The sequence below is a fragment of the Acanthochromis polyacanthus genome, chromosome 5 (genome assembly GCF_021347895.1).
Source record: "Acanthochromis polyacanthus isolate Apoly-LR-REF ecotype Palm Island chromosome 5, KAUST_Apoly_ChrSc, whole genome shotgun sequence".
Taxonomy (NCBI): domain Eukaryota; kingdom Metazoa; phylum Chordata; class Actinopteri; family Pomacentridae; genus Acanthochromis; species Acanthochromis polyacanthus.
In genome coordinates, this window is record NC_067117.1 from 42,849,398 (window position 1) to 42,868,404 (window position 19,007).

At 39.3% G+C, this 19,007-nt stretch overlaps 2 protein-coding genes across 3 annotated transcripts in view; both read right to left on the minus strand.

Moving 5' to 3' along the window:
- cntn2 (contactin 2) overlaps positions 1–19,007 on the minus strand; it is a 192,706-nt gene that overhangs the window by 18,505 nt on the left and 155,194 nt on the right. The gene's annotated exons all lie outside the window — the stretch shown is intronic.
- Positions 10,338–18,498, minus strand: LOC127533926 (sterile alpha motif domain-containing protein 3-like). Of its 2 annotated transcripts, XM_051948016.1 has the most exons (5): positions 18,188–18,498; positions 12,168–13,148; positions 11,789–11,941; positions 11,508–11,600; positions 10,338–11,389 (listed from the first exon to the last, which is right to left on the minus strand). In XM_051948016.1, exons 1-5 carry the CDS (start codon positions 18,188–18,190, stop codon positions 11,069–11,071), a joined length of 1,551 nt encoding a protein of 516 aa, XP_051803976.1. In that variant the 5' UTR covers positions 18,191–18,498; the 3' UTR covers positions 10,338–11,068. The 2 variants fall into 2 exon arrangements, with proteins under 2 accessions (XP_051803976.1, XP_051803975.1); XM_051948015.1 differs by having other exon boundaries at positions 12,168–18,498.

Genomic DNA, 19,007 nt, shown 5'->3' on the forward strand with positions numbered 1-19,007 from the left:
AATAAAATGAAATGTAGGCCTAGATACTTTAACTACTCATCAGGTACTTGTTTCATAATATAGTATAATAAACGCCACTAATATTTGAATTAGTGAGTTCAATTTTAAAAGTGTCCTCACAGACTGACAAATCTTATTTTTGCCTACTTTAGGAATACTCAGTGTGAATTCATTGATTCACTGATCATTTTCCTTTACATCCGAGTTCAGGGAAACATTTGCCAGATCAAAAGTCTATGATTAACGTTTTTAGAATGTTATCTCCATTGAAATAGGCCTACCTATTAATAAACTGCTTCTTAGCCTACCTGTCACAAAAATGCCTTATGAATGTGTACTGAAATGTGGCAAACCATGTAAGTCCTCTGATACCATCGGCCGAGGTAAATGGGAGAGTTTGAAATCAAAATCTGAAAACTGGTCAGGACTTGATAAATATGGTGACATATACGACACCACTTTATGGAAAGATGGGCCAGGAGATCATTACATGCACCAGACTTGCTATATTTCAATCTCCTCTTCAGATAAGCTTGAAAAGGCAGGGCAACGCAAAAAGAAAGAAAATGATAAATTGGAAGTGAAATGGAAGGTCCGTCCTACCACTGCTTCTGCTACATATTTTCTATCAAACAACAGTCTTCTTTGCCTTTGACCTTTGATCTGAACTTAATTAGTGCTTATAAATTCGGCTTTGCTCTGTGGTATGGAAGTCAAACAGAGGTTATCCCCACCTAGCTGTTTCTTCTCTTGCTACTTAGCATATTTACAAACGCCTACTTTACTGTAAATTTCAAGATAAACAAGCAGTAAAATCCATGATTATCATACTGAAGGTCAGGGTTGAGTAAAAAGTAGCCATTCATCTTTGATATGTCAACATTCTAACATTTTAGTAGGCAAGTACCATATCTAGAAAGCTAAGTTTTTGTTCGAATATATTACAAAATCAAACAAAACAAACAATCAAAAAAAAAACATAAAAACACCAAAAAAAAAAGCAAAAAAACACCAAAAACCCCTCGTCAAGTCGTAAATACTGGGCCTCATCATGGCACAAGGGTGAACACCTAAAGTGGTGGCTAACAGCAGTATTACGCATTTTTACATTTTCCCTTTCCTTGAGTCTTTATGTTTGCTAAACTTTTTTGTTGCGCCTTTCATCATGTCAAACCTTCAAGCAAACACTAAATACTTATCCTTCAACTTTAAAAAGTTCAAGAAACTATCCACGTTTGAGCCCTGTAGTAAAAAATAGAGATCATTTCTGATATTAATGATGGCGGCCATTTTGGATATTATGGTGGCCATTTTGAATTTGAAGGTCAAACACAGGTCCAATCATTAAATCAACATCAAATATGAGATCCTGGACCCAAAAAATGTCAGAAACCATATGCTGTGAGGTTCTGTGGGCCAAACCACTGAAAAGATATTTTCCAAAAAAGCTCGTGGCGGCCATTTTGGATTTGCAGTGCTCACGGGTTATGCCCACATTTTCGCGAGGGGCATGGGGGCCAAATTTTTTATTTATTCTTCATAGATGACAAATCCACCGAGAAACGAACCTTTAAGCTCAACGGTCACGGAACCATCGTAGATGACCCAACTCACTGCCACCTCTGCCACACACTCCTGAGAAACAGAAAGGGAGGGGGAAGGCGAGAGCCTATCTGGACCCTGCAGCAGCAGGCCTGACAAATGTAGTCAAATAATGAACTGACTGGGGGTTTGGGGGGGCTGCACAGTGGCGTAGTGTTTACTTTCTCTGCTAGTCTGGATGCTCTCACAGTGAAAATAAAAATGCCAAAGAAACAACCACAAAAAGATGCAAAGCCACCACATTTTAGTCTCAGGTTGGAGCCCTGCATGGTCTCCTCCACTCCTCTGATTCTGGACCCAAACACTGCTGCTTCAAAATGTGAATGTTTGGACACCAAAATTAATAACCGGATACGGCTGAATATTTGGAATATTCGGGTCAAGCCTGAGTCTGCAGGAAGGACCAGAGCTGACTTCACTTCTTCATCAAGCTGTCGTCCTTTGATTTGTGCAGACGGTGACAGAAAAGACAAATCAAGTGATTGGGAGGTCCGGGTCTATGGAGGTATTTCAGGTGCAAAATGTTTGAGCACCTGTAACATTGAATTTGTAGTTGTGTACATTGAATTTGTATGTGTATCAGCAAATCTGAATTCCCACACTCTATGAGTTGTGTACTTGTAAAATAATTTCTTGTGTGTGTCGATTTTTTTCTTCCCACAAATACAACACAAAAATACACATTCACAAAATCGTAATTACAGGTGCACAAATCACATTTACAGGTTCACAAATCACATTTACAGGTGCACAAATCACATTTACAGGTGCACAAATCACATTTACAGGTGCACAAATCATATTTACAGGTGCACAAATCCTTCTCTACAAGTCACATATTTCAACACTGACACGCTCACATTTTGCACCTATTGTTGCAGCACACTAAGTGCAAAACATACTTGTGCACCTGTATTGTACGAAGTGAAGTTGAAGTGAGAATTTGAATATGTGCAAATCTGAATGTGAACTTGTGCAATAAGTATATGAAATAATTTACCATGAAAATAGCTGTGTCCTCTAACACACAAACACACATTGCTACTTACAACCACTCGAATCCTCCCCACGAGTCACACATTCTCTGTTTTCTACAGGTGCAAATCAGAAATCTACAGGTGCAAATCAGAAATCGTACTTCCGGTCCCGCTGAGATATTTGGTGCAAAACTACAAAACGATCCGATCTGTATATAAATTCTATGCCCTGAGATTGACAGGCTTTTCGCCCAGTCAGGGAGACGCTTTGCCCGCCCAGCCAATCAGAGGTTTTTATTCTGTCCGAAGTCGCTTTACCGACTTCCGGGTGTGGAATTTCACGATGGAGAGAGTGTAGGCCAGTGGTCGGCAACTGGCGGCCCGCGGGCCAAAACTTGCCCGTCAGGAATAATATCTGGCCCGCCAGATGATTTTGAAAATTTGATTTGGCACAGAGCCAAGCCAGTCCGTCACCGCAACACGAAACTCGCGTGGTCGGCTGCTGCCGGGCATTTCCGTGTTTGCGCTAATGGTCGGACACGGTTGTAGCCAGATTTCACTGAGCAACAGTGTGTGCAAAACGTGTGTGTCTCGGGAGTCATTTTTAATACATCTGTGATCAGAATTGAGACGTGTGTCCCAAGCAGCAGCAATCAGCTGTAGAAGCTCCTCTGCTCGCGGTACCCCAACCCACCCCACCCGCTCGCGGAATCGGAGCGCAACCCCACCGCAGGTTGGCCCGCTGTTCGATTGTTTACAAACATTTTGTCCCGAAGCCACATCTACTTGCCGACCCCTGGTATAGGCTTTGATTTCAATATACTAAGAGGAATGGATAAGTTATTTGAGTCATTGGGAAATGCGCATTATAGAGATTAGAGCAGACCAGCCGTCCAAAACAAGAACTGCCTATACTCTCTCCATCGTGAAATTCCACACCCGGAAGTCGGTAAAGCGACCTCAGACGGAATAAAAACCTCTGATTGGCTGGGCGGGCAAAGCGTCTCTCTGACTGGCCGAAAAGCCTGTCAATCTCAGGGCATAGAATTTATACACAGATCAGATCGTTTTGTAGTTTTGCACCAAATATCTCAGCGGGACCGGAAGTACGATTTCTGATTTGCACCTGTAGATTTCTGATTTGCACCTGTAGAAAACAGAGAATGTGTGACTCGTGGGGAGGATTCGAGTGGTTGTAAGTAGCAATGTGTGTTTGTGTGTTAGAGGACACAGCTATTTTCATGGTAAATTATTTCATATACTTATTGCACAAGTTCACATTCAGATTTGCACATATTCAAATTCTCACTTCAACTTCACTTCGTACAATACAGGTGCACAAGTATGTTTGCACTTAGTGTGCTGCAACAATAGGTGCAAAATGTGAGCGTGTCAGTGTTGAAATATGTGACTTGTAGAGAAGGATTTGTGCACCTGTAAATGTGATTTGTGCACCTGTAAATGTGATTTGTGCACCTGTAAATGTGATTTGTGCACCTGTAAATGTGATTTGTGAACCTGTAATTACGATTTTGTGAATGTGTATTTTTGTGTTGTATTTGTGGGAAGAAAAAAATCGACACACACAAGAAATTATTTTACAAGTACACAACTCATAGAGTGTGGGAATTCAGATTTGCTGATACACATACAAATTCAATGTACACAACTACAAATTCAATGTTACAGGTGCTCAAACATTTTGCACCTGAAATACCTCCATACGGGTCTTCTCTCTGAGGAAGTGTAGTAGTTGTAAATAGTGATAGAGACTAATTTATGTATGGGTTGATTTACACCGATCCACTAGTAATGCCTTAAATAATGGCCGCCTGTGATACTTTTTTTTTTTTATTATTATTATTATTATTATTTTTTTTTTTTTTTTTTTTTAATTGTTATTATTATTGTACAAACTCTCGTAGAGACAAAATATCGAAGCACAGGCACAAGATCAAATTACACAAGCAGGCAACAGTAAATACAATGATTTACAGGATCAAAAAATCTTCCACAGTTTGACAAATCTTATCTGCCAACAGGTTAGAGTTTCTTATAAGATTGATGGAGGACAAATATATTTTGAATTCGTTTTTGAAACATTCCAAATTAGGTAGTTGTTTTTTCCATTTGCATTTATGTAAATGATATTTACCCATAATAATGACAAGGTTAATCAAAAGTGAAGTTTCTTTTTAAGTTTAGATTTGTATAGTAGAACATCTTCAATTGTAAATTGTTCAAGATCACTGAGTTTGTTACTCAACCATGTGTGTATATTTTGCCAAAATTTTCCACTAATTGGACAAAGAAAAAATAGATGTTCCGTTTTTTCTGGGTCATTTTGACAAAATCCACAACATTCAACTTCAAAACCAAATCTACCCCTCAAGGTTTCTGCTGATGGATAATAATTATTGAGAATTTTAAATTGCATTTCTTTAATTCTAGGGGCAATGGGCCATTTTAAAAACTTCAAGTGTTTTTCACATATTATTTGATTATCTAGTATTTTAAGTTTGACTTTTTTATTATAATCATGATACATCCGGCCTTTAAAAACTCTATTTAAATGTTTATTATCACATTTTTTGTCTATAATTTTCATCTCTCCTATCTTTAGAGTTGGAAGTTTAATTTGAACATTTGAAAAAGTAATTGTGTTTTTTATCATCTGTAGCAAAACTGGAGGGATAGCTTTACAGATTTTTGTATATTCTTTTTTAGAGCTGTGTAGGTTAAATTTGGTTGCCACCTGCGATACAAGTGCTGTTAGAGTTGAAATGTGCACCGATCCACTAGTAATGCCTTGGGGCTCCAGCAGGGTGAGAGCGCTGAGTTTTTCCCTCACTCAATACAAACAAGCGAGCGGATGAACAGCGTGCTGTGTGTTTCTCTAACAATTTCCCTCGCTACACCCCTGTTTAAGGTAACTGCTTTCGTGTGACGGTGTAAAACTAAAAACAGAAATGTTTGTGACATGATCTGTATCTGAATTGTGGTAGGAGTTTGTGCTTTGGTTTTGCATTATCTTCAGGAGTTTAATGCGAATCGGTCGAAATGTAAGCTCGATGCTAGCGTCCTCGTGGTCCTGGATTAAAGTATTACTGTCTACTCAGTGGTGAATAATGTTTAGATCATTCATGTTTAAAATAATATCTGCTATGGAAGGTTAATGTGTAGTTCTGGTCTGCATTTGTTTATTACAGAAGTGTTTTTCTGTGTATTTGAATGAAATCACTCAATACAGACGAGCGAGCGGATGAACAGCGTGCTGTGTGTTTCTCTAACAATTTCCCTCACTACACCCCTGTTTAAGGGCACAACATTTGGAGGCACCGCTGGGATGTTTGGCTTGAGGACTGTCCCTGAGCTGTGAGTGGAATCCTCTGGTCGACCATCCCTCCATACTACCCAGGCATCAGCGAAAGAGTGACAGTCACAAAGTGGTCATCGGACAGATGGTGTGGAGCTGTATCCTGAAGTGAGCCAAGTGACCGCGAGGGAACAGTAACAGCCAACTAAGTCAGTCAGACCCTCGCTTTACTGATTTTGTCTACTTTTACTGATGGAAGAGATGGAGTCTGAATTAGAGAAACTTCAGCTTGAAATTACAGGAGCACTGTACAAACTGACTGTAGGAGAACTTATTCAAATTTGTGATGCGCTTCAGATCTCAGGACCTGTTAAGGAGCATGTGACTGGAAAAACCTGTGGTCAGATGATTAAACATGTTATAAAGAACCTTGAATGGGAGAGCTGGCCGCACTAGAGGACGAGGGCATGTCATGAGTGTTCAAGACATATTAACCAACGTACATATGACCTTAAAAACAAGTGAAAATGAAACTCATGATCATATGGGCCAGCAGGAGGCTCCTCAGAAAGATACAGAGGCACTCAGAGTGACATCACAAGCAACAGAGAATACAGTGTAAGACCGAGTGAAGAAAAGCGTGAACTCCATGACAAACGCCAGAACCTCAGTAAATAATATAACCCCAGTATCACATGATATGTGGCGCAAAGACTTTAAGATATCTGGCCAGATAGGTGAACCTGGACAAAAGGACAAGCTAACCTTTTCCAGTCTGGCCAGGCAAATTGAAAGTGGGCTCAGCAAAAGTTACCCAGAGTCAGACATCATTGATGCTGTGATTCGTGCCCAGGGGCGTCACTAGATTTTAAGGACGGGGGGGCTTAGCCCCCAGGAGATGCACAGGATGTGAGCAAACATTTAATTTCACAAACAGCTAACAAAAACTGAGAAATTGCCTTTCCACTTCCTGAACAGTTTTAGATTTATTCAAAGATGGTTTCTGTACAGATGTTTTAGGCCACCATTGCATTTTAATACAGTACAACAATAAACACAACAACACAGGACGTCCTGTATGTTTACAGCATAAACAACAACAAAAAAGAAAGAAATCTACATAGTTACAGTGCCGTATTTAACTAATGCTTCTTATTTATTCCGATCCCACACGTATTATTCAAATCTGTATGCAAAAAAAGCACTGTGTTCTCACAATGTACAGCATTTTAAAATAACATGGCTACAACTGACAGTTACTTCGATGGTGGAAGCATCAAAGAATGTCGTCTGTTTTAAGGGTGGCAAAGGAGTCTATCACTCTATTGTGATTTACGTGCTGAAGTGCCTGTTTTTCAACTGACATGACTGCAAGACTGTGAAGTTGTTTCTGACCCGTTGTTTGGCGTAGCCAGGACTGCAGTTGACACAGTGCACTAAAGGATCTTTCACATGAGCAGCTGCTTACAGGCACTGTTAGGGCAACTTGGATTGTTGCCTTCAGAGAGGGAAACATGTCTGAGTCAAGGAGGTTGTGCACAGACAACATGTCTTTAGGTGAACATCCAGCCTCTGTTTTCCGAGAAAGAAAGCTTCTGGCCACCAGAACCTCCTCTGTTTTCATGTCAATGCTGTAGTGCTTTGCAAGTTCATTCAAGTGTGATTCACTCAAGAAGTTCTCAGATTTATGATCGCATGCCTGGATGCCTTTTACCAGCCCTGCATTTACACTGCAAAGTCTTTGCTCAAGCTCACCAACCATCCTATCCACACAAGGGAAAAGTAACTCTCTTTTCAATGCGTCTGAGTTGTTCAGTTCAGTGCATGCACCTGCAGTTGTCTCCAGCACAAAATCGTCCATTTTCCTCTGTTTATGCCTTGTCCTGGCACCTTGTTCAGGGATACTGTGGGTGTGGCACAAGGCTTTGGTTCTCTCGTAAAGCTCTGTTTCAAATGCATCTGTGCGTTTGGCTCCAAGTGTGTCACACACTGCTTGTTTGCAGATCAAAGCTTCTGCCAGGTCTAAAGTCTCTTTCTGAAGAAGCTTGTGGAGTCCTTCAGTTATAGACAGAAGTGACTGAAACATCAGTAGTGCATAGACTGTTGAGAACTTGTAGAGTTTTGGTCTGAGACCAACAGCTATTGGGGATCTAATAGCAGAAAGGCACTCCAAAATGGCAGACAATGTGTCAAGAACTGCACTGATTGACCGCAACTGACATGCCTAGCGAGTGTTTGAAAGTTGCACAAGCTCAACTGTTGTCAATCCCAGCCTTGTCTGAGCCTCCATGAACCTATGATGATTCACTAGGGAGGTGCTGAAGAAAGAGTACACACACTCCAACAAGCTGAAAAACTCCACAGCCTCTGGGATGGCCTTGCAAGTATGGCACAACACCAGGTTAAGTTCATGAGCATAACAATGCACGTAGATAGCTTCAGGATGGAGCCTTCTAAATGTGCTTGTACACCTCCAGTGATCCCACTCATGACAGCTGCACCATCATATGTTAGTGCTACACACTTAAGCTCCGCAAGACCATTGTTTTGAATCTGCTGCTGCAGCTCATTTGCAATGGACTGGGCATCAAATGATTTTATCTCTGCAAGTGCTAGGAAACGTTCCTTCACTGCCCCGTCTGACACATACCTGACACAAAGAGCTAACTGCTCTGATTTGACATCTCTTGCCTCATCTGCCATCATGGCATAGATTTTGGACTTTGTCATTTCAGATACAATGACACTTGTCACTTCCTGGACACAACAGTCAATCATCTCACTCTGGGAGGCTGCTGAGATATACTGAGCATTTGATGGGGGGTTTATGTTTTTTAAGAAAAGGATCAAATTCCTTCAAAAGCTCCATGCATGCAAGAAAATTCCCTCTGTTTGTGCCGTCTTTTCCTTCATCATGACCACCAAAACGGAGTCCCTGTCTCCCTAACATAGAAGTGACTTCAACAATTCGCCTGACATATTCTCTTCTCTCTACTATCTCACTCATATTTGCAGATGCTGTCATCTGTGCAATGTCTCCCTGTTTTCTAGTTGCCTGGTAGCTTTTCCAACAACACTGTCCTTATGTGTTTGTGCAGTTTCATGTTCGCCAAAGATGATTAAAGCTTTCTTCCAGTTCTTGCAACCACTACTAACCAAACTATCATGTTTAATGTTTTTGCCAAACACTCTACATGGGAAACAGAAAGCTGTATTCTGATGGACTGAATATTCTAACCAGTTGTGCTTTTCAAACCAGCTGTGGTAAAATGCTCACCTCTGCCTACACTCTTAGCCCCAATTAGTTGACTTTACTCGCAACTCGCGTGGAAACCCGTTGCCCTATACCACTTTAGTTTTTACACAAGCTAAAACTAAATATGTCTAGTAGTATTAACATAGAATCTTTTGTTTTTATACAAGCTAAAACTAAATATGTCTAGTAGTATTAACATAGAATCTTTTGTTTTTACACAAGCTAAAACTAAATATGTCTAGTAGTATTAACATAGAATCTTTTGTTTTTATACAAGCTAAAACTAAATATGTCTAGTAGTATTAACATGGAATCTTTAGTTTTTACACAAGCTAAAAATAAATATGTCTAGTAGTATTAACATGGAATCTTTAGTTTTTACACAAGCTAAAACTAAATATGTCTAGTAGTATTAACATAGAATCTTTTGTTTTTATACAAGCTAAAACTAAATATGTCTAGTAGTATTAACATGGAATCTTTTGTTTTTATACAAGCTAAAACTAAATATGTCTAGTAGTATTAACATGGAATCTTTAGTTTTTACACAAGCTAAAAATAAATATGTCTAGTAGTATTAACATGGAATCTTTAGTTTTTACACAAGCTAAAACTAATATGTCTAGTAGTATTAACATGGAATCTTTAGTTTTTACACAAGCTAAAAATAAATATGTCTAGTAGTATTAACATGGAATCTTTAGTTTTTACACAAGCTAAAACTAAATATGTCTAGTAGTATTAACATGGAATCTTTAGTTTTTACACAAGCTAAAAATAAATATGTCTAGTAGTATTAACATGGAATCTTTAGTTTTTACACAAGCTAAAACTAAATATGTCTAGTAGTATTAACATGGAATCTTTAGTTTTTACACAAGCTAAAAATAAATATGTCTAGTAGTATTAACATGGAATCTTTAGTTTTTACACAAGCTAAAAATAAATATGTCTAGTAGTATTAACATGGAATCTTTAGTTTTTACACAAGCTAAAACTAAATATGTCTAGTAGTATTAACATGGAAGCTTAAGTTTTTAAACAAACTGAATTTATATTTAAAATCATTAGTTATTGCTACCCATTATTTATTAAAATTTGTGTATTTTCCTCTAATTAACCTTTCATATTTTCTTTTTATATTGTAAAAAACTTTGTTTCAAATAAATTGCATGGAAGAAACAGCTAAATGCTCAAATGCATTTTATTTTTTAAGAAAAATGGCATAACACTCAAAACACAGCCAAACTTGTATTGACAAACTTCAGATTAACATCAACACATGTAAATAGAAAAATAAAAAATCATTTCTAATCATTGAAACAATTCAGTGTTTGTGTTGTGTGCGCCTGTGTTGATTGTTTGTGTTGTATGTGTCCAAGTAGTCTGTGGGTGTTGTCTGTGTCTGTGTTGTTTGTGTGTGTGAATGTGTCACAAAATTACAAGAAAACAACATGGATGTCCCTTGAGGTTAAAGTGTTAAGTCCATAGAAAAATTCAAATTCGCAGGAAACCCCCACTCAAATGTACCAGAAATTTCAAACAGGATCTCAGTGTTAATTGTAACTCTTTGCCCTGCCTAAATGTCTGGAGGCCAGAGCATGAACCAACAGAGACTTGCAGATCAGCACAATATTTAACTCCATCTCCACAGACTGATGATGCAACAAGAACTGAAACAATTGTCTTTCTGCTGCAACTCCAGAACATTTTAACGTTCACAAAAGCAACATATTTCAAAATGCTTCCTACAGCATTTAAGTGTATGTGCTGTGCTGTATGTGTGGTATTTTATGTGTCTGTGTTGTTTGTGTGCATATGTTTGTGTTTTGTGTGTCTGTCTAGTTTACTGGACAGGTCAGCAGAGACTGTTTTGCTTGTTTAGTCAACAGCTTCTCACAGTAGACCTCACATGTTCTACATTTCAAGCTGATTTTTCAGAGTCTGTAGCCTTGGTTTTAGGTCAGTGTGGCCCAATGACAGCAATACCTGTTGGATGAACTGAAATGTGAGCTTCATAGTCTTTGGGTAGTCCAGATGGAGTGCATATGTGAGTCCAAACAGAATGCACATTGCGTTTGGCAGATCTTGAATGTTGTCCATCACAACTTGTCCCTCAATGATGATTTTCAACGAGGCAGGGCTGAGATGCAGGGAAGATGTAAACACAGTACCTTCACGCTCAATGAGAAGTATCCCAATGTCGAGGTCACGAAAGCAATCATCATCATCAGACTCCTTAATAAAAAAAATAACATTAGATTTAACATTTGAAAAACTACTTTAAGCAATGTAAGAGTGTACTGGTGAAAATTAAATAATGGTGAAAATTATAAGAAAGAAGGAGCTTACTCACAAAGCCTACTTTGAAGAAGTTTGTGGGGTTATCCCCAAGGATGATAGGAAGCCCTCTGAGCACCTGTGTCCGGATTGCAGTTGGCTCTGTGGTCTTTTGGGGATTATACACAATAACACAAGTTAAATTACTAAAATGAAAAACTAATGATCAATAAGAAACCTCAACAATTTAAGCAATGCTTGGACTGAATTACACAACTAATAGAGTAGCACTATGATATGCGGTTTTCGCAAAACCTGTGAAAAACACAGCCAAGTACATAATGTGCATGGACTAACATTGGTCTGTTGTGACATATGTGTCAACAACTGCCCGATATTCCCTCTCTTGGATCGAAATATCTCGAGGAGACGAGGACTGTGCCGATCGATGCTCTCATAGAATTCCTGCTTGAGGTTTTTGCCCACAATCCTGCTGAACTCCATGAACACCTGAAAAATACAGAGAATAAAAAAAACTAAGAATTTGCATCAATTTGCAGTTAAGCCATCTAGAAAGTAGTGCTGAAAAACATCCATGAATGTCCTTTATATGATATATATAAAATTACAAATAACAATGTTTTCCATGAAAAGGACGAGACAAATATACATCTGGACAAATTAGATCACAGAAAGATCATTAAGCAATTAGCTATCTTCTCTTTCTTGAACATACCTCATCTTCAGTGAAAAGGGCGGGCCAGCGTTTCACCATCGTGCTTATTGCAGGTTCCGAGTCCACCACCTCTTTTCTTCTCAGAGCAAACGTCTGGTCCATCTTCTTTTTCACAAGAGGTCCATTTGGTGTTCTCTTCTGCATTTCATCAACCAAGTCTTTGCAGACTCCCTCCAGGGCTGCCTGATCAAATCCATCAAGAAAGTTGGGCAAGTAGTTGATTTCACCTTTCTTTGCTTTCTTGATACGCTTGTTAGCTGGTTGTCCTTCTGCTGTATGTCTTCCTCGCTTACCGGCATTTACTGCAACATCTAGGCATCCTGATTGCCTACGTTTTGTTCTATAATTAGCCATTTTATGTTTGAGACTATTTTTCCAACCACAACAGCGAGTGGTTGAGCCTCGCTCCTGGAGACAAGGGTGCTTGCTTATCAGTGCTACAGCAACACTTTCAAACTGAGCAGCAGTTGGGTATGCTGTGTAGCTATACATGCTCTCTGCCAATCTTTCAAGGATCTCATGTTTTAGTTCTTTTGATACTTTAAGGTATGTACCATCACTCATAAACAGCAAATCAGCTTGCCTAAGTCTATACTCTACATCAACAGAAAAGGTTGGGATATCAAAAAATTCTGGCCACTGTTTCTGTCGCTCCTGAGATGAGTGTGAGAGTATCTCTGTATCTGCTGTGCTGGGAGTGTGACTGAAGATTTCATCAGATGAGGCAGGTACCATCTCAAGGACAGGGATGACTTTGACTGTTGGTTTTTCGGGAAGTTCTTCAGTATCTGTCAGATTGCATAGTTCATTATTGAACTCAGGATCTTGATATTGAAGACTGAAGTTATAATGAAGTCCCAGTGCTTCTTTAAGCTTGCTAATGAAATCTTCAACTGTAGTAGGCCTTGTATTTAGGATTACTTTTCGTATATCTGTCGCTGTTAGAATGACCCTCAGGGTCATCTTCGGGTTTGTAGTCATCTTGGGAATAGAAACAAAAATTAGGTCATTAGAAATATACATATCCAAAAGCACAGTCAATTGCTGAGTCATTGCTATGTGCATCACAAAAATGGTTGATTAATAAGTTGATTGCTTAAGTTCAGTGCACTTTTTTTAGTGTTTATGTAGAGGTGCAATGTATCATCAAGAATTATTTTCATAATTGATTTCAAGTCGAAATATTTGAGGATGTCACACTGGGCTTTGATAAACACTGATTACCATTTTATGGACCAACCTATGAGTAATCTGTAAAAAAAAAAAAACTTGGGAATTCTCAAAAATCACACTCGCAAATTTACAAGAAAAAATGTTGATTTCCATTGAGATCCTAGGGGTAAATAAAATTAAATTGGAACTGTGTCATTCTAAATTTCAACATGAGCTAAAAAAAAAAAAAAAAAGCTACAAAATGTTCTATTACAGCCTAGACTGATTGCAGAAATCACAGTGGCTTCTTAACACAGAATATAGCGCCTGAGGGTCACTACTAAGTTATTGCCATATCTGTATGCTGAAAGAGGGAAAGCATCATTCAGCTCTTTCAGTTGCACCACACACAGAGGGGGGTTACTGCTCTCACTGATGAGTTCGAAAGATCTCAAATGCTCATGGTACCATGCAGTCATCTCACTGCAAACAAACAGGATCTCAGTGTTGATTGCCACAATCTGTTTGATCTGCTTGAAGGTAGGGAGGCCAGAGCATGAACCAGCAGAGACTATCATATCAGCACAATATCTAATTCCATCTACATAGACTGATGATGCAACTAAAACTGATGCAAGCTGAGGAGCTCTCTGGCAGAAAACCTGTTGGATATTTGCAGGATAAGATGTGACTGATGCTGTGGTGACCTTGTCCATTTCAACTGATGGCTTGAAAAATAAACTTGTGTCCAAATAGTAAGCCATCATTTTTTGATGTTTAACAGCCAATGTAAGAGCCACATTTTTGAAGTTGTGGGCATTACGAATGACCCGTTTGAAGAATTTGTGTTTTCCTTCAAAGCGCATTGTCCAAACATCTGAAAGTGGACCAAATGCCTTGATCATCTCAGGGTAATGCTCAATGTAGTGGTGTTTTGGTCGTAATCTAAAATCTGGGAATGTTGTTTGCAACAGTTCTCTGTGTTCTGACACTTTGCAATCAAGGAAATGTACAGATTCCTCAGTGTGCTTTGTTGCCACAGCCAACTCAACAATGTCTTTTAGGAGCAGCAGAACGTTCCACGCATTGTCTCCTTCAGGTACTTTATGGCCAATGATGAGTGGGAGCAGCCTGAGTAGGGCCCAATTCTCATGTCCATTGCCACCTATGGTTCCTTTGGTAGAGAAGCCATGGGCAACTGGCTGAGGCTGGTCAATTTTGTCATGAAAGGCATATTCAAAAGTTTTCATGGCATGGTTCAGTGTCTCTATGGTAAAATATTTCTTAGAAATCATGTCTGAAATGCAGAGGGACAGCTCAACAGGAACAATGCCTTCGAAAAGGTCATGCAGGATGTCCGGGGGGTACCCACGAACAACATGAAAGTGCTCCAGACAGTCAGTCAATGTACACCCTCCTTTTACACCATACCGTTTAGCCAAAGTGGGATCCTGCTTTACCTCCTGCACCTGCTGGTTGTGAGTGTCTATAGTGCGGGGTTCAAAAGCACCCGAGTTTACCTCCTTCTCTTGCATCTCGCTTCTTGTAGCCATACAGAACCTGCAGAATCTGTCCACTATGAAGCTTTCAAAGAATCCTGCCAGTGAATGTGCAGCCAAGTTATCAGCAGCCACATATAACACAGTACCTTTGACACATTCTCCTAACTTCTCAACATATACACCATGTTGCTCCAAAGAAGCCAGATCTTGAATGAGAGGGTGGAGAATTTTAGTGTAGCCAAACTCTTTTACATCAGAGACTTTACACAAAAGAGCAAGCTGAATGGAGTGGAGTGTGGATCTGTACTGTGATGGCACATTTGCTATCACCCAATACACTGCAGTCATTTTGTGTTTCTTTCTAGATGTTCCTAAAGGATTGGACACTTCAAAATCATCTGTGTAAAGTCCAAGAGCGATTTTGAATTCCTCCCCTTTGAGGAAGTCATTGTCATTACAGTATGAGCCATCTCTGTATGTACTGTACTCATGTTGCACACGCTTCTGGATGTGAAGAGCTTTGTCCAAAATGTCTGCCCTATTCAACATCTTCTGTAGCATTGGATGCAGAGGAACATATACAACACTAGATCTTTTTCCTCTTTCAATAATGTACTCTACTGGTTTAACCTCTGTGAAGTTTTTATTCACATAGGCTGCTCTCCTTTTTGTGGTAGATAAGGGGCCATCCTTGCCACAGAATTTCATGATGAGATTGCTCTTTGCAGCAGCCCTGACTAACTCTTCCACAACTGAATCATCAACATCTGTATGTTGTTTCAGAATGTTCTTGACTGCATTATACAGCAGTGGCTGGGATAGTTCACACATCTGTAAAAGCTGTTGTATGATATGTTGCAGTGTACTTTCAGGAATGTGAAGGACCGTTTGCATCTTTAAAAAAAGAGCTGCTAGGTTGTGCTCCAACTGTTTCTCTAGATCATGAAGATCTTCATAGGTAGAATCCTCACTGTCTTCTAATTCAGTGCTGACATTTGGAGGCTCATGTTCTTCTTGGGCTGTTTCATTAGTTACACTACTAGAAAATATTTCTGGTCTGAACATCCTCCAGGTGTGTGTTTTGTGTTCTTTACTTCTGTGTGCATTAAATGTGGAATACACATTAGTGTGAAAGTTACATCCATTATACGGACACTGAACTGTGTGTTTTACTTTCAAATGTGTTTTGCGCAGGTGACTGAGAAAGACTGCTTCAGTGCAGGGTGCAGAAAAATCACATGACAGACAGCGCAAGGTTACTTGGGCAGTTTCACTCAGTTGTGTACCCTGGGTTTTCTGATGAATCTTTGCTAAGTGGACCTTAAGTGCATTAATGGAGTTGAATGTACACACACATTCTTGGTGTAAGCAGGGAAATGTGACAGTTCTACCATAGTTTCCGTGTTTTAATCTATAATGTTTTAAAAGGTAACCCCTTTTCTCACACATATACTCGCAATATTTGCACTTCCACATCATCCTCACAGCACACGGATCTGTAAAAATAAAAACAAGAGAGCATTTAGCTCAAAAATGTCACTGTTACATACCGAAAGGTAATCCAATGCAATTATTTTGATAATCAAGTAGCCTACTTTATTTAAATACTATAGTGTGTGTGCCCAATAAAGGGGCTTAACTGAAAAAGTGACTTTAATACTTTCAGCCTACATGCTGCAAAGTCAACAGACACCTTGAGGGCCAGACATTCAAATATGTTGAAGTTTAATTCACATTTTTGCCTAATAGTTCAGCTGTTTTTTAAAAAAAATATTATTATATTTCATTTTACCTTTAAGCACATTGTCATTTATACACACAAAAATCTGTATGGAGCCACGAAAAACATTTGATACTTAAATTAGACAGCAGCACCTGCTGACTCACCATTATTGTAATGACATCAGATCTATAAGCAAATTGCTTTGCCACCTGACATGACTGCTCTATAATGGATCATATGTTTTGGTTGCTTTAACTTGGCATTAGTGTTATACCATATTATATTGCATTAATTAATTTAGAACTAAAATGACAACAATGGTGTGTTTACTTTGATAAGGCTTGTCAGCAAAATAAGTCAATTAATGTTAGTTTGTGTTGTCACTGTTGTTATTGTCATTGTTGTTACTCAGTGTTTTTCCATAGGATTGGGTTTTACTTGCAGTGGGGAAATCATAAATATTTATTTGACATCATCAAATGGGATGGGGGTCAGAGGGTCTTCTTCTTCTGAAATTTTTAAATGGAAATCATGAGGTAGTCTTGTAATCTCTGAGGTGCGTTTTTGAAATCTCATCATTGTTTTTAACTCAACTCACTTAAGTAATTAATCAGCTTTTAGTTTCATGTCAATCTTGATATCTTTTCAAATATATGTCGGATGAACATGTAACACAGTGACTCCCACACCTGAGTTTGTAGTTACTGAATAAGAGAGAGAGACTCACAGCACACACAGCAGACGTGGTAATAAAAAACATACACCTGATATCTTTTTGGAAAAATCCCCCAACTTCAAAAACTTGGTCTGAATTTAGTCTCTTCCCGTTTCTCTCATCTTTTACGAAGCTTTATCACCGACACACCTCCGTTGTAGAAAGTTTAACTCGCCATCCCTTCTCATCAGCAGCTGATGTTTTAATAGTAAGAGGGTTCACCAAATCATCGGCTGACAAACTGCATAAAATGATTAAAACAACATCACAGGTAAACTCACAGCTAAAGATGCAGCAGCCTCCTGCTCTCCCCCTCTAAGCTGCAGCAGGTCATACGGAGGTTATGCTGCGGCTCCGGGCAGCCCAACAGCGTTGTATTCACCATATTATTCACCATATTGGTCAGAGATCATTGCTGCGTTCGCCCGACTTCAGAGCGCCCCCCTTCCCCTCCCCACGGCGGTCGGGAACCTGGTCGGACCAAGTGTCCGCCACGGTCATGCCACAGTGTCGCTTTAGGTTAGGTTGTGAGCCCACACGACGGTGATGTGTCCTTGTCCCAATGCAGGGACTCACAGATACACCACTTTGCTCATGTTCAATGTGTGCTGAGAAACGTCAATGGCGGATGTATTAAAAAGAAGCGAATCTCTCAGCCACAACAGTGTCTGAATCGCTTTTATACCGCACAAAATGACAGAAATATCAATAATACAGTTGGTCCTCAGACTGCTAACACTAAGCTAACTTCACCATTTAGGCTAGCTGACACTATTTTGGGTGGACATTAGCTAATGTTAGCATAAGTATGGGTTAACATTTGCATAAATTCACACACTAACATTGCATCATCAAGTTATTTCTAAGCGTTTGGGTATTAAAAGTTCCAAAAAAGACAATTAGGCTACAACACTTATTTTATACTTACCATTCCACTTGGAGTGACTTTCCTTCTCGGTGAAGATATGCTGCCAATGTCGAGAGTCCCGCCACGTTTGGAGTGCCGTTGACGCAATGTCTGACGCTGCTTCGTCCAGGACTTTGAATTAGCCCTGCCCCTTTCTTATGAAAGTTAACATACCGAGTTATCTCTACTAAACGTGATTAGTGCAATGAATTTTCCATCTAACTAGTACAAACAACTAATGTTGTTTAGTAATGATATCAGGTTTTTACAAAACATAAAACAATAAGTAATGATCACTCGGAAGTTTTAGTAGAAATAAAATCTGGGTTTACAGTGTACCAAAACTATCTTGTGGGCAGCTTTTCAGCTTTACCTGTCTGGGCCCTGTGTCTTTGTCACCTAAATCAAACCCTGTAGTGCAGTGAGATGCTGCAGCTGCTTCAGCAGTTTCCATCTCTTGATCTGTTTGCTCTCCTTCTCTCTCTGGAATATCTCAATCTTCCTCTGCCTCGAGATCCATCTCTGGGTCCCATTGCTCTCCCTGCCTTGACCTTGCCTGTTGATCATATCCTTCTGCCTGACCCTTCAAGATACATTAAAACACAATGAACTGACTTAATAACTGATCAGCAAAGAGGCTAATGCGATGACTTTCACTCACAACACAATAATTGCTTACTCCCAAATATTTTTGAAGTTGCACAGATTACATTCTGGGCACATATGGGACTAAAATGGTTGTAATTTCAAGCCCTGAAAAATATTACTTCATTACTTAAATAAACAGTTATATTAAGGTATTCTTGAAAATATTTGGGCCGGGTTAATTTGGCTTATAAAG

What these genes read in the sequence shown, in the direction of transcription:
- LOC127533926 (XM_051948015.1), bottom strand. Translation starts at nt 13,232, where the DNA reads ATGCACATAGCAATGACTCAGCAATTGACTGTGCTTTTGGATATGTAT. An exon ending in CCCTTTTCACTGAAGATGAG is followed by an intron (nt 11,942 to 12,167) that starts GTATGTTCAAGA and finishes TGTATTTTTCAG; the next exon opens with GTGTTCATGGAGTTCAGCAG. An exon ending in ATATGTCACAACAGACCAAT is followed by an intron (nt 11,601 to 11,788) that starts GTTAGTCCATGC and finishes AATCCCCAAAAG; the next exon opens with ACCACAGAGCCAACTGCAAT.